Source organism: Podarcis raffonei, chromosome 8, assembly GCF_027172205.1.
Source record: "Podarcis raffonei isolate rPodRaf1 chromosome 8, rPodRaf1.pri, whole genome shotgun sequence".
In the NCBI taxonomy this organism is placed as follows: Eukaryota; Metazoa; Chordata; class Lepidosauria; order Squamata; family Lacertidae; genus Podarcis; species Podarcis raffonei.
Genome location: NC_070609.1, coordinates 92,034,794 through 92,048,629, shown reverse-complemented (window position 1 = coordinate 92,048,629; position 13,836 = coordinate 92,034,794). Strand labels below are relative to the sequence as shown.

General features: G+C 46.7%; 1 protein-coding gene across 9 annotated transcripts in view; it reads right to left on the bottom strand.

Annotated features, from left to right (window-relative positions):
• The window catches only part of ANK1 (ankyrin 1), a 184,028-nt gene that overhangs the window by 112,487 nt on the left and 57,705 nt on the right, over nucleotides 1–13,836 (bottom strand). The window contains exon 1 of one of the 9 annotated variants that reach the window (XM_053401577.1): nucleotides 12,763–12,854. The exons of the other annotated variants lie outside the window; for them this stretch is intronic. Within the exon in view, the coding sequence (XP_053257552.1) occupies nucleotides 12,763–12,801 (39 nt within the window). The 5' untranslated portion in view covers nucleotides 12,802–12,854. Of the gene's footprint in view, nucleotides 1–12,762; nucleotides 12,855–13,836 lie in introns of those variants that run through there. 9 annotated transcript variants of the gene reach the window in all.

The window sequence follows — 13,836 nt, the reverse complement described above, 5'->3', positions numbered from 1 at the left end:
GAGGAGTTGAATTGCAAGGACATTTTCTCACTTTTGAACCTCAAGACTGTGCTCCGGCATTGAGAAGATACATGCGTTAAAATATCACAATTGTCTCAAGATATGCAACTGATACTTAACTAGTTTGTTTTGTATTATGTGTTATTACGTAGGAATGTTGAAATGTGTCTGACAGTGTGTTATTTCCACAAATGGGGGGGGGAGCTATTTTTGTGGCTATTTTGTATGTAATTGTTTTATGTTTAATGTCTTATTCCTTACACCCCAGTGGAGGATTCTCATACATTTTATGCTTTTTAACAGACCAGGCTATTATGTAGTCCAATGTTTAGAATTAGATAAATCTATAACCACATTTCGTTGTTTCACCTGGCACTCTGCCAACTTCCCTACCCATTTTGAAATGTGGTAAAACTCACTTTACCAAGGAGAAGCCTCAGGAAAGTGTATATGCTTTGGTTTAGCAGGAATAATCCCTTATAGAGTTAAATTGACTTATTTGGACAAGTGCCCCTTAAGAATGGTTTTGCTTTAGCAGATTGGTTTGAAAAGTTGAGAACCATGGGGCAAGATAAATTCAAATTGGACTCAGTTTGAATTGGGCAAGTGTATCCAGGCTGCAATTAGCTTTTGGTCCTTAAAAGTGCAAGTGAGCAACTTCCCATGACTGCAAGACCAGAGCCTATAATAATAAAATCCCATAGAATGGCCAAGGCAAAGACATTTCTCTCATGATGTGCCCAAACCTGTGCCAGCTGGGGTGAGTGCCAGGCAACATGGTTAATATGAAAGCCCTAAGTGGATTCACCAGGGATTGCCACTACTGTGACACCATGCCGGTGTGAGACCACAGAAGAGCTACCTTCGCACCTGAGAACACAAAAACGGTGGAGCTAAAAAAACCAAACTGCATTTTTTTCAGTCAGTAGTGGACCTTCCTGCTAAATGTAAAGCATAGACCACTATTGAACAAAATACAACAGGTGTTCTTTTATGTGATATCCTATATCCAGCTATCTGCACTACTATACTTGCAAATGACCTTAAGAGGCATGGCTTGCAAGTCCCCTTCAGGTTTGCACAAACCCACACATCTGGTACGGTGGATACCAAGTTATTAGTGCATATCTATATAACATACACGTACATTATTGTATTGGTCCGTGTTGCTCCCTCCTTTGCTGCCCTGCTCAACCCACCTCCTTTTCCATTAAAGCCTATTCCCACTCACAGGGCACCCCTACCTTCACCGAGATTTAGGGTGTGGAGAAAAGATTTGCAAGTTCTTACAGAACTTTAATGCAAATCTATCTCCGAATGGGGGACTGTTACGGAAAGGGGGGGCATGTCTTCTTCACCTTCTTCTTCGCTACAATATATCCATTTATTCCCAATTGTCAATGTCAAAAGGGACTAAAATCTATAAAATCCATAGAAAATCAACGTGCCAATTTGCTCAATTTCTCTAGGACACTATGACACCTCCCCTGTCCTCCATAATCCCTCAAGTAAGGTGCTCTGCCAAGCCTTTCCTCCGGGCAATGCCAGGTGGCAGACTATGCATACATGGACCATTGTCTTCCCATCACCGGCACTCAGGAAGCGCTTATCTGCGCATATCTCCAGCTCTGCATATTCCCCCCTCCCTCCTCCATATGTTAATCCGGTGTAACCCAACCTCTCCTTAATGTATTCATGATGTAACTGGGATGTATTTTGCACTGTATTCTGGGACATGGGGGGAGTTTCAAAAGTTCATGTCACCCCTTTCTCGCTGTTCAATCTTGCCTTGAACCTGTTGCGCAATAAACTTGGATCTTCTGCAGTTTGCTCCTGTCCGGCTGAGCTCATTTTCTTCCGCAGGGACCCACGGACTTAGTCCGATGAGCTGGGTGGCAGAGTAGCCCCGCACCCAGATTTTAGCCGTAACAGTACTTAACCTGAAACTGTTCTTAACCTGAAGCACCACTTTAGCTAATGGGGCCTCCTGCTGCTGCCGCGCCGCCGGAACACGATTTCTGTTCTCATCCTGAAGCAAAGTTCTTAACCTTAAGCACTATTTCTGGGTTAGCAGAGTCTGTAACCTGAAGCGTATGTAACCTGAAGCGTATGTAACCCGAGGTACCACTGCACCAAGTTTTCCCCTCCCCCTCCGTAACACGTGGCACCACTCACTGTATGTCTTGATATCACTAAGCAGCAAGTTTCCCTGCCCCACACCACTAAAACACACATTTTTACAAAGTAATTTCTCCAAATATAATGCACTTTTCTATGCTATTTACACTTACCCTACAATATTTATTTTTATTTCTTTATTAAATTTGTATACCGACCTATTCCTGTAGATCTCAAAGATAGGCATCTTTACACGCATTCCTTGTCTGGAGAACTGCACTGAGGACATTCAGAAAAGTACAAATGCTAAAGAACAGCTGTGCTTCAGTTTGCATATTGTTTCACAGAGTGTGGATTTGGTAGGTTTACTACCGTTAAATGTAAACTGAATCTAATTTCTCCATTTTCAGCAGAAGCATTGCATATCTTATGATACGAAGCTCCCCAAGAGGTGTCCTCCTCAGCTCCCCTGTGGAGGTCAGAGGCTTCCCTTCAAAACAAGCAGGGGGAACCTTGAGTCCTCCAGACGTCCTTGAACTACAGCTCCCCTCATCCACTGGCCAGGCTCGCCAGGGATGCGTGGAGGGCTCCCCCCTCCTGCTTCAGAGTATCCAATTAGAATTAAAACAAAACAGGTTGGGTTTTTTTGTATTTAGTTTTTGGCAAATTTTTAAGTTTTAACATTTTATTTAAAAAAACCCAACAGATGCCTTAAACAAAAACATTAAATGCTGATGAAACTGAAGGCAATATTGCAACTGATCACTGTGCTTTTACATCTCAGAGGGATTTCTCCCCTTCCAAAGCTCCTAAATCCAACAACATCCATAATGCCAGCCTAAGTATTCCTAACTCAGAAATACATAGGTAGATAGATGCTGCCTTGTGCCAGGTCCACCAAAGGACAGCCTGACTCTGTATGGCCACAATGACCGGCTAAGCAGAGAAGGAGCTGAACGTCCTGATTTGGGGTGAGCATTGGGAGCTCTCATCTTAGGCTGACACAGCAAGAGCAGACCGTGGGCTGATTTTGCACTCACAATGCAGTCAACAAATGACATGCTGTAGCAGACCTACCAATTGCCTTGTCTTAAGTGGGACAGCCCCACTTTCTTTGGAGGTGCCTTGGACTCTGCCTTTGTCCCAGGGCACCCCGATTACAGCCCTACCTGGAAATGCTGGGGATCCAATGAGGAACCTTCTGTGTGCAATGCAAGTTCTCTACCGCTGAACTACAGCCTTTCCACAGATGCATTTGCCTTTTTTTTTTTTTGCTTTTTTTAGCATTTAGATCCCACACTACCTATATTCTGCCCAGAACAGTTCACAAAAAAGGGTAAATAGAAAAGTTAGCATGTAAGTTCATGAACATGACCAGATCTTTTTTCCAAAAAATGAAAAACAAACATAACATTGGTACATTCTTATAAACAAGATATGATAACCAAATCTCACATTGTTTAAATTACCGTAAGTTTTAGTGATGTGTCTGTTCCGTAATTCTCACCTCTTTCAGAAACATCGCATTCAGCCTGCCTACAGCTTTCCCCAGGTGTTCACAGGTAGAGGCATCATAGCTGACTACAGCAAACCCTCCAAAGTTCAGCCAAGAAAGATTGGGACGTGGGCCTCTTGCCTCCTTCCCCAAGCCCAGTAAGAGCTTGCCCAGCTTTGGGAAGGAGGAAGGAGGACTCCAGCGTGCTGCCAGAGCCTCGTGCCTCCTTTCCCAGTGGGTGGTTTTTTTAAAAAAAAAACTTAATAGATTTTCAGCTCAAACCATAGATCTGGCTGATGAGTCAGACCATTGATCCATCTATCTCATCGCTGCCTACACTGACAGGCAGCAGCTCTCCAGCCTCGCAGGCAGGCAGGCAGTTGGTTGGTTTGTTGGAGCCCTTGGCAAACATGAAAGCTGTACAATATGCTTATGTGCAAACCCTTTGGTTTTCTTTAAGTGGATGTAAAAGATGGCCTGAGAGAGGCCTCATGGTTGATCTTTGTTTTACAGTATGCTTGCCCCCCCCCGCACTTCAGACACCTGCTAAATCAGTTTGTCCAGAGACAGCAGCAGGACAAAAGGAAATAGCACCTGCACAGCCTGGGCAGCAAAGCCTCTCTGAGGTCGCCTCCAGACTATCAGTACTTTGCTGGAGGTATTCAACCACATGCTGGGAAATGGAGGTTTGTGCAATTCAAAGGGGAATAAAGTGCTCTGTCACAACAAATCCACTTTTTAAAACAAACAAACAAACAAACAAACGGACTCTTTGCTGTTAGAAAACTGACAAGGAAATGCACTGATAAGTGTGGAATTAATGAATGGTTAAGAGGAAGATGTGCAACCCCAGCACAGGCAAAAAGGGACAAAGGCTTGCTGTCCTATGTATGCCCCACAACAAATCAGAAAAAATGCTCAGGACACAGACAAAACTGGACACGGACGTTATGCAAGCGAGTCATGCCCCATAAGCAGAGGTTATCCAGAGGAGCTCCAGAGCCACTTTCAGCTTTCTTCAAAGGGAAACAGTGTCCTTCTCGGACCCAGGAGGGGCAGACCCCGCAGACTAGAGCAGCAGCCTGCATTTAGCACTGAAAACGGACGTGGGTCCCTTCTCTGCTGCTTAGCTTGACCCTACCCAAATTTGAACTCTTGCATAAGCCTTTGGGAATGGAAACCCCCCTCCCCCCCTTACACTTCTCAAAATGAAAGTAGAGCAGGCAGGTGTCCGAGCAGATGAGATAACCAAGATGCTCTGGCTATAATTAACTGCACACTTCCTATGTGGGACCCTGGCCCAGAGAAGGAGGCCTCTCGAGTCCAGGGGAGGGGAGAGGCAAAAGAGAGCTGGCACCACAGGGAGGAGAGAGATTTGTGAATGGAGGCAGGCTTTGTGCAAAGGCCCTAGAAAGCCACAGCTCAGTGGGAAGAGCACACAGCTGTTGCGTGAACATCATCCCAGGTTTCAATCCCTGGCGTCTCCAGGTGGGCTGGGAAAGGACCCCCCCTCCGATTACTCAGTTATAGAGATGGGTGGACCAATGGTCTGGCTCTCTTTAAGACAGCTTCCTCCATGCCTAAAAGCTAAGTAGGGGCTGCTGACTCTTCATGCAGAAAGACCACCTTCCATTCTGCCCGTCAGTGCAGATAAATATTGAGCTAGATGAAAGAACAGCCTGACTCTGTATGAGACAGAGCCTTATGACCCCATGGTATTTCATGCCAGGACTGGTCCCCCTGGTCTTGAATGGCGGACAACAGCGCCAGCCCTGCCATTGGTCAGGGTGAGGCAGCCACCTCAGGCAGCGGGTGCTTGGAGAGGAGGGCAGCCAAGTGATGGAGGACTAAGGGCAAGATGTTGGAGGGCAGAGGTGTTTGTGCCATGCAGCCTGCCCTGCACTAGCCTGCTAGCCTACATTACAATGAAGGACGCTGTCCTGTTGTCAGAAGATAAGATGAGCCCTCTGGATCAGGCCAATGGCCCACGTCACCCAGCATTCTCTTCTCCCAATGGCCAACCAAATGCCTATGGGAAGCCTGAGAGCACAGCCACTGTGCGTAGTAGCCATGGAAAGCCTGATCCTCCAAGAATTTGTCTACTCTTCTTTTAAGGCCATCTCTATTTCCCATGGGAGTGAAGCCCAGAATTCTGCTTGCCCATCCACTTTTTCCAAACCACACATCACCTCTGCCATGTCTCCTGTTAGGGCTCATCCGTGCTTCTGCTTGTCCTGTGCTTTCTAGGCATGAGTCCAACCATTTTTGCCTTTGCCGCGCCACTTTTCCCCAAAAACCTGCTCTTTAGCGCTCTTTAGTCATGGGATGGCACCATCGTCTGCTTCACCTTAGGTAACGAAACATCTTGGGCCATTGCTGGCAGAGACTGTACCCTAAAGGGTTTCTGCTGGTGGCAACATAACCAAGAGGGTTGGGCAGAAGAACTGTCTCCTTGCCACTGCTTGAAAGGGTGGAAATAACTCCACCTATTTTTGCACAGTGCAAAAGATGCAAAGATAGGGTAGACTCTTCCTGGAATGTAGCCAGGGGCCACAAAACGGAGGCGGCAAGTAGAGGGCACTTGTTGTTGTTGTTTAGTCGTTTAGTTGTGTCCGACTCTTCGTGACCCCATGGACCAGAGCATGCCAGGCACTTCTGTCTTCCACTGCCTCCCGCAGTTTGGTCAGACTCATGTTTGTAGCCTTGAGCACACTGTCCAACCATCTCATCCTCTGTCGTCCCCTTCTCCTTGTGCCCTCCATCTTTCCCAACATCAGGGTCTTTTCCAGGGAGTCTTCTCTTCTCATGAGGTGGCCAAAGGATTGGAGCCTCAGCTTCAGGATCTGTCCTTCCAGTGAGCACTCACTGATTTCCTTAAGGATGGATATGTTTGATCTCCTTGCAGTCCATGGGACTCCCAAGAGTCTCCTCCAGCACCATAATTCAAAAGCATCAATTCTTCGGCGATCAGCCTTCTTTCTGGTCCAGTTCTCACTTCCATACATCACTACTGGGAAAACCATAGCTTTAACAATACGGACCTTTGTTGGCAAGGTGATGTCTCTGCTTTTTAAGATGCTGTCTAGGTTTGTCATTGCTTTTCTCCCAAGAAGCAGGCATTTTTTAATTTCGTGTAGTCACCATCTGCAGTGATCATGGAGCCCAAGAAAGTAAAATCTCTCACTGCCTCCATTTCTTCCCCTTCTATTCGACAGAAGGTGATGGGCCCAGTAGCCATGATCTTGGGTTTTTTGATGTTGAGCTTCAGACCATATTTTGCACTCTCCTCTTTCACCCTCATTAAAAGGTTCTTTAATTCCTCCTCACTTTCTGCCATCAAGGTTGTGTCATCTGCATATCTGAGGTTGTTGATATTTCTTCCAGCAATCTTAATTCCGGCTTGGGATTCATTCAGCCCAGCCTTTCGCATGATGAATTCTGCATATAAGTTAAATAAGCAGGGAGACAAAATACAGCCTTGTCGTACTCCTTTCCCAATTTTGAACCAATCAGTTGTTCCATATCCAGTTCTAACTGTAGCTTCTTGTCCCACATAGAGATTTCTCAGGAGACAGATGAGGTCATCATGCACTCCCATTTCTTTAAGAACTTGCCATAGTTTGCTGTGGTCGACACAGTCAAAGGCTTTTGCATAGTCAATGAAGCAGAAGTAGATGTCTTTCTGGAACTCTCTAGCTTTCTCCATAATCCAGGGCATATTGGCAATTTGGTCTCTGGTTCCTCTGCCCCTTCGAAATCCAGCTTGCACTTCTGGGAGTTCTCGGTCCACATACTGCTTAAGCCTGCCTTGTAGAATTTTAAGCATAACCTTGCTAGTGTGTGAAATGAGTGCAATTGTGCGGTAGGTGGAGCATTCTTTGGCACTGCCCTTCTTTGGGATTGGGATGTAGACTGATTGGGATTGGGATGTAGACTTCTCGAATCCTCTGGCCACTGCTGAGTTTTCCAAACTTGCTGGCATATTGAGTGTAGCACAGCATCATCTTTTAAAATTTTAAATAGTTCAGCTGGAATATCATCACTTCCACTGGCCTTGTTATTAGCAGTGCTTTCTAAGGCCCATTTGACTTCACTCTCCAGGATGTCTGGCTCAAGGTCAGCAACCACACTACCGGGGGTATAATTCCTCTGTGTATTCTTGCCACCTCTTCTTGATGTCTTCTGCTTCTGTTAAGTCCTTTCCACTTTTGTCCTTTATTATGGTAATCTTTGTACGAAATGTTCCTTTCATATCTCCAATTTTCTTGAACAGATCTCTGGTTTTTCCCATTCTATTGTTTTCCTCTATTTCTTTGCATTGCTCGTTTAAGAAGGCCTTCTTGTCTCTCCTTGCTATTTTTTGGAAATCTGCATTCAATTTCCTGTATCTTTCACTATCTCCCTCACATTTTGCTTGCCTTCTCTCTCCCGCTATTTGTAAGGCCTCGTTGGACAGCCACTTTGCTTTCTTGCATTTCCTTTTCATTGGGATGGTTTTCGTTGCTGCCTCCTGTATAATGTTACGAGCCTCCATCCATAGTTCTTCAGGCACTCTGTCCAGCAAATCTAAATCCTTAAACCTGTTCCTCACTTCCACTGTGTATTCATAAGGGATTTGATTTAGATTGTATCTTACCGGACCAGTGGTTTTTCCTACTTTCTTCAGTTTAAGCTTGAACTTTGCTATAAGAAGCTGATGATCTGAGCCACAGTCAGCTCCAGGTCATGTTTTTGCTGACTGTATAGAGCTTCTCCATCTTTGGCTGCAGAGAATATAATCAATCTGATTTTGATGCTGCCCATCTGGTGATATCCATGTGTAGGGTCGTTTCTTGTGTTGTTGGAAAAGCGTGTTTGTGATGACCAGCTTGTTCTCTTGGCAGAACTCTATTAGCCTTTGCCCTGCTTCGTTTTGAACTCCGAGGCCAAACTTGCCAGTTGTTCCTTTTATCTCTTGATTCCCTACTTTAGCATTCCAATCCCCTATAATGAGAAGAACATCCTTCTTCTTTGGTGTCATTTCTATAAGGTGTTGTAAGTCTTCATAGAATTGGTCAATTTCAGTTTCTTCAGCACCAGTAGTTGGTGCATAAACTTGGATTACTGTGATGTTAAAAGGTCTGCCATGGATTCGTATCAAGATCATTCTATCATTTTTGAGATTGAATCCCAGTACAGCTTTCGCCACTCTTTTGTTGACTATGAGGGCCACTCCATTTCTTTTACGGGATTCTTGCCCACAGTAGTAGATATGATGGTCATCCGAACTGAATTCACCCATTCCCGTCCATTTTAGTTCACTGATGCCCAGGATGTCAATATTTATTCTTGCCATCTCATTTTTGACCACATCCAACTTACCCAGGTTCATGGTTCTTACATTCCAGGTTCCTATGCAATATTTTTCTTTACAGCATTGGACTTTCCTTTCGCTTCCAGGCATATCTGCAACTGAGCAACCTTTCGGCTTTGGCCCAGCCGCTTCATCAGCTCTGAATCTACTTGTACTTGTCCTCTGCTCTTCCTCAGTAGCATGTTGGACGCCTTCCAACCTGAGGGGCTCATCTTCCAGCGTCATAACTTTTATATGCCTGTTGTCTTTGTCCATGGAGTTTTCTTAGCAGGGATACTGGAATGGCTTGCTGGTTCCTGCTCCAGGTGGATCACATTTGGTCAAAACTCTCCACCTTGACCTGTCCATCTTGGGTGGCCCTGCATGGCATAGTTCATAGCTTCTCTGAGTTATTCAAGCCCCTTTGCCACGGCAAGGCAGTGATCCATGAAGGGGTACTAGATCCATTCTAAAGTGACAATCAAAGCTCTCTCAGCTTTGGGTACTAGCCCTAACTTTGCGGTGGAAAGCCCACTTTGCAAACAGAAGGTTCCACGTTCAACTCTTGGTATCTCCAGGTAAAAGGGTCAGGAAGCAGGTGATGACAGCAAGCTGCTGTACACTGAGCCAGATTCCTGTTTTGGTTAGCTCACTATGGTCTACATGAGGTTTGGCTATCCTGCAGCCCTCCAGATGTTGCTAGACTACAACTTCCAATTCCTTGACCAGTGGCCAAGCTAGATGGGGCTGAACGGAGTTTGAGTCCAGCAACATTTAGAAGGCCACAGGGCAGCTCCCCATAATCCACACTGGCTGGCAGCAGTTTTCCGGGGTTTCAGAGAAGAATCTTCCCAAGCCTGGCCTGGAGATGCCGGGGTTGTATCAGGGACCTTCTGCAGGCCAATCTGATGCTCTGCTACTGAGCTCCATTCCTTCTCCTAAGAAGGGAAGGAACTCTGCCTGAATCCTTGGAGAGATGCAGCCATTCAGAATAGACAACACTGGACCAAATCAATGGCAGCCAGTCTGTTGCCCTCCAGCAGTTCCTGGACTCCCATCATCCTTGACCATGGGCTTCTGCCTGAGGCTGATGGGAGCTGGAGTTCAGCAACATCTGGGGAACATCATGTCTTGCTATCCCTGCAGCACATGGACAAATAGAGGGACCGGCTTCCCATATTCCTAAAAAGCAACAACCTCTAAGGCCAGCAGAAGGCATTTGGGTGCATGTGGCAGAAAATCCAAATGGCAGCCTCACCACTGCCAATTAGCATTTGGCACAAACCAATCCAGCCTCTTTGGGTCATTCATAAAATGGCCCTTTCATGTTCCAGAATGACGTGTCCAGATCCCTTCCCTCCTCTGTTTTATTCCACTGGTACCTGGTCAACCACTATTACTATTTTGAGTATTTAGGAGAAATGGTGCTAGCCTGCAGACCAGGGGTAGGGAACCTTTTGCAGCCAAAGGGCCACATTCTCTTCCAGGCAATCTTCTGGAGGCCACATGCCAGTGTTGGGCAAGCCAGAGGCAAACATGGGTACAGCAACAAATTAAAACATTACTTTTGTACAGTAGGATAGCTTATACACCCCTCCCCCACCCCACCCCCTTTGAGGCAAGCCAGAGTTGACAACAAGCAATCCAGGAGGGTGAGAAGCAAGGCCTGAGGATGGTGTGGCCTGGGAAGAGAGGCCGTGGCCAGGAGGGGATCTGGTCTGAAGAAGGTCCCCAGGAGTCTGAAGGGGCACATGACTTCCCTGGTATCTGAGGTTCTCCGTCCTGATGCACACCCTTCCAGCACAGAAATACAGGCAGGTGCCATATACAAAGTCAGACAGTCAGTCAATCTAGCTCTGTATTGGCTACACTGACTGGCAGGGACTCTCTAAAGCTTCAGACAGTCTCTCCTAGCTTTCCCTGGAGATACCAGGGATTGAACCAGGGACCTTCTACATGCAAAGCAGATGCTCTACCTCTGAGCTATAGTCCTTAGTTTCTCCCCCCCACCACCACCACACATGCGCATCAAAATCATCTCTTTGAGCTTCAGCTGCTCTTTACGAAGTGCAGGAGGGTCCCCTGCAAATCAGGTGGGAGGGTGCTTGGGTAGTGAGTGATCCTTGGGCCATTATAAGTACCCAAGAGAAGGCCTCTGATGCCAGCATCTGTGAGATTCTGGCAGGTGTGCCACCCTGATATTGTTCTGGCATCACGAAGCCCCACAATGGCAAATGTGGGAGAAGGCTTTCTGCAAGTGAATGGTCTACCTCTTACAGGCCTATGGGATGCATCCATCTCCGGGGACCTCAAACATTTTGGCTGGCCTCGACTGAAGCCATTGCTTGTGGGTCAACGATGACCACTCCATCCTGCTCTTCATCCAAGTCCTCTGGCACCTGCAAAGGACTCAGGAGAAGACAGCAACCAGGCTCTCCCTTTGCTTCAGATTCTTTCAGAAGTGGCAGGAATCTCTCCAGCTGCTTCTGAGTATCTCCAAAGGCTGTGGCGTAAAGAGAAAGGCGGAGGTGTGGGGAGAGAGAGCTTGGTCCCACCCGCACCTATCAGAGTATGCTAGAGCCCTTGGTGGAAGGCAGACTCTGGCCCTAGGAGGAGGAGCAGCCCAATTTCCCTTTATTTCACTAGTTTTTCCAGCTCCAAGTTCTCCGCATTTCTGCATCAGTTTGCAATTTTTAAAAAAAGATTCTTCATGAAAATTCATCAGCATTTTAATATATATATTACTGTTACACAATTTGTATATACCACTTTGTATATATGCATCATATGCATAATTGTATGCAATTTTGTCTAACAAAATTTGCAAACAAATTTTTCTACCACAATGCATTTTTTGTATATTAGTCTTACTAATATATGCATTTACATGCACACTTTCACGTATGTAAGTATGCATCGCGGTACACATTATTTGTCTGGGGAACTGCATTGCAAACTGCCGAAGTGTGTGTTTTGGTTTGTGATTTGTTTCAGGAAGCTGAAGTTTCCATGTAAATCACACACCTCTCCTGCCCCCAAGTTCACTGCAATGCACAGAGGAGGGGGTGTCCCTCACTTTGCGCTGGGCAACCACAGGGGTAGGATGGCTTGCAGTTCAGCCATCTGAAGGCAAACACACAGATTGCATGCCATCGCTGAGGCTTACTGGAACAGCTGCAACCAAGGAGCACTGGCCCTTCCATGCAGAGCAGTGAGTGTGGCCCCACAAAGGGTGACTGCGAGAGAGAGAGATGGTGGAAAGAGGACCAGGGAAAAGTGAAATAAAGCCATTAGCTCACTCAACTTGGACAGAGGAGGACATCAGTTTGCTTGTTTTTCCCGTGCAGAAATGGATTTAGGAGCTTGTCTAAGAGAAGTCTTGTGTGCCCTTCTGCTTGCTCAGTTTTTTATCTACTGGAGGACAAGACTCTGCAGCTGCCACCACCCTCTGGCCTGAACTTTACATGTTGTCCTAAGGTCCAAACAACTAGGCAGAGCCAAAAGGGAATTTCTCACTCCAGAGGCCTGTAAGGCAACTCAGAAATGGGGAAAGGGTGGCTTGGTATGTCAGCTGGGGGGGGAGAGAGATGGACTCTCCCCTTCTGTGTGAGCTTTCCCCTGCCCTCGAGAGACACATAAATAAGTACATGTGAAGCAACATGCAAACTGAACTTTGAGGGCTGAAATGCTACCCCACCTCCACCCCCCCAGTTCTGACAGGCAGGCAATTTCCAGAGCAAGAGAAGCAGGGCGGGGGGGGGGTGAAAGCAGAGGGACAGGAGGCTTTGTGCAAAGGAAAAGCACATTTTATACTCACAGCACTGCCTGGCCCAGACTTTCCTTGCCGTGCTGCCATAGCCCAGCGCTTGAGCCGAAACCTGAGCCCAGCTTCAATCTCTCCCTCTCTCGCTCTTCCTCCCTTAGCTATTCCCCACCTTTGGGTGAGCCGGAAAGTTGCGTTGCATCCTGTCTAAAAATATAGGCTGCCTTCCTCCTGCCTCTGTGGCCGCTGCAGGGTGAGCCAGATGCTAATGGAAGATGTTCCGCTTCTCCTTCTTCTTCTTGCCATCATTATGTCAGGCAGGGATATTTAATAGCTGCCTGCCTCTCAGCAACAAGCGGCTGCTGGCTGCCAACCCATTGGCGGCGGGGGGGGGGGGGGTGTCAGCAGAGATGCAGGTGCCAGGGCCTCAGGGGGAATGCCGGTCAGCAGGCAGGGGAATCTATGGGTGGCAAGCTTGCCACAAGCAAAACAGAGCCAGGCCAAGGCATTCTGGTGCCTAAAGCAGGGGCAGGCAAGGGGCTCAGCTCTTGTCCAGGGGAGACTCTCCTGCACAAACAGGGATGGGCAAACTCGGTCAATTTTGGCTTCTCCCAACTCATTTTCCCGATTTCTTCAGTGTCGTTCCCCACATTTACACATCAGTTTTTGATCCATTTATTCTTTAAGTTTCTGCTTAGAGTTTTTCCTAATGTACACATTTTTGCAAGCATCCCCCCCCCTAATATAATGTGTTTTTAATGTCCTTAAAATATGCATTTGTAGGCAATACTCCCCCCACCCCCAAGCACTACTGGGTCAAGTTGGTACTAACTTATACAGCTCAAGACTAGGTTACTTGAGATTTATCCCTTTTATCCCCAGTAGATCACTGTGGTCTGAGAAAAAGCTTCTCCTGCAAGTTCCAAAGATCCCACAAGTGGTTATTCTGCAGTAACTCAGAGCAGGGCTTTTAGTGTTGCTGCTCATGTTCTGTGGAACAGCATTCCTGTCCAGATGTGACAGGAACCCACAAACTGCACTTTCCAGCTGAAGACGTTTTTCTTCCAACAGACTGTCTCACCTTGACTCTCTGCCACAGCTGTCAGCTCTGTACTGTTTTTAAGTTTA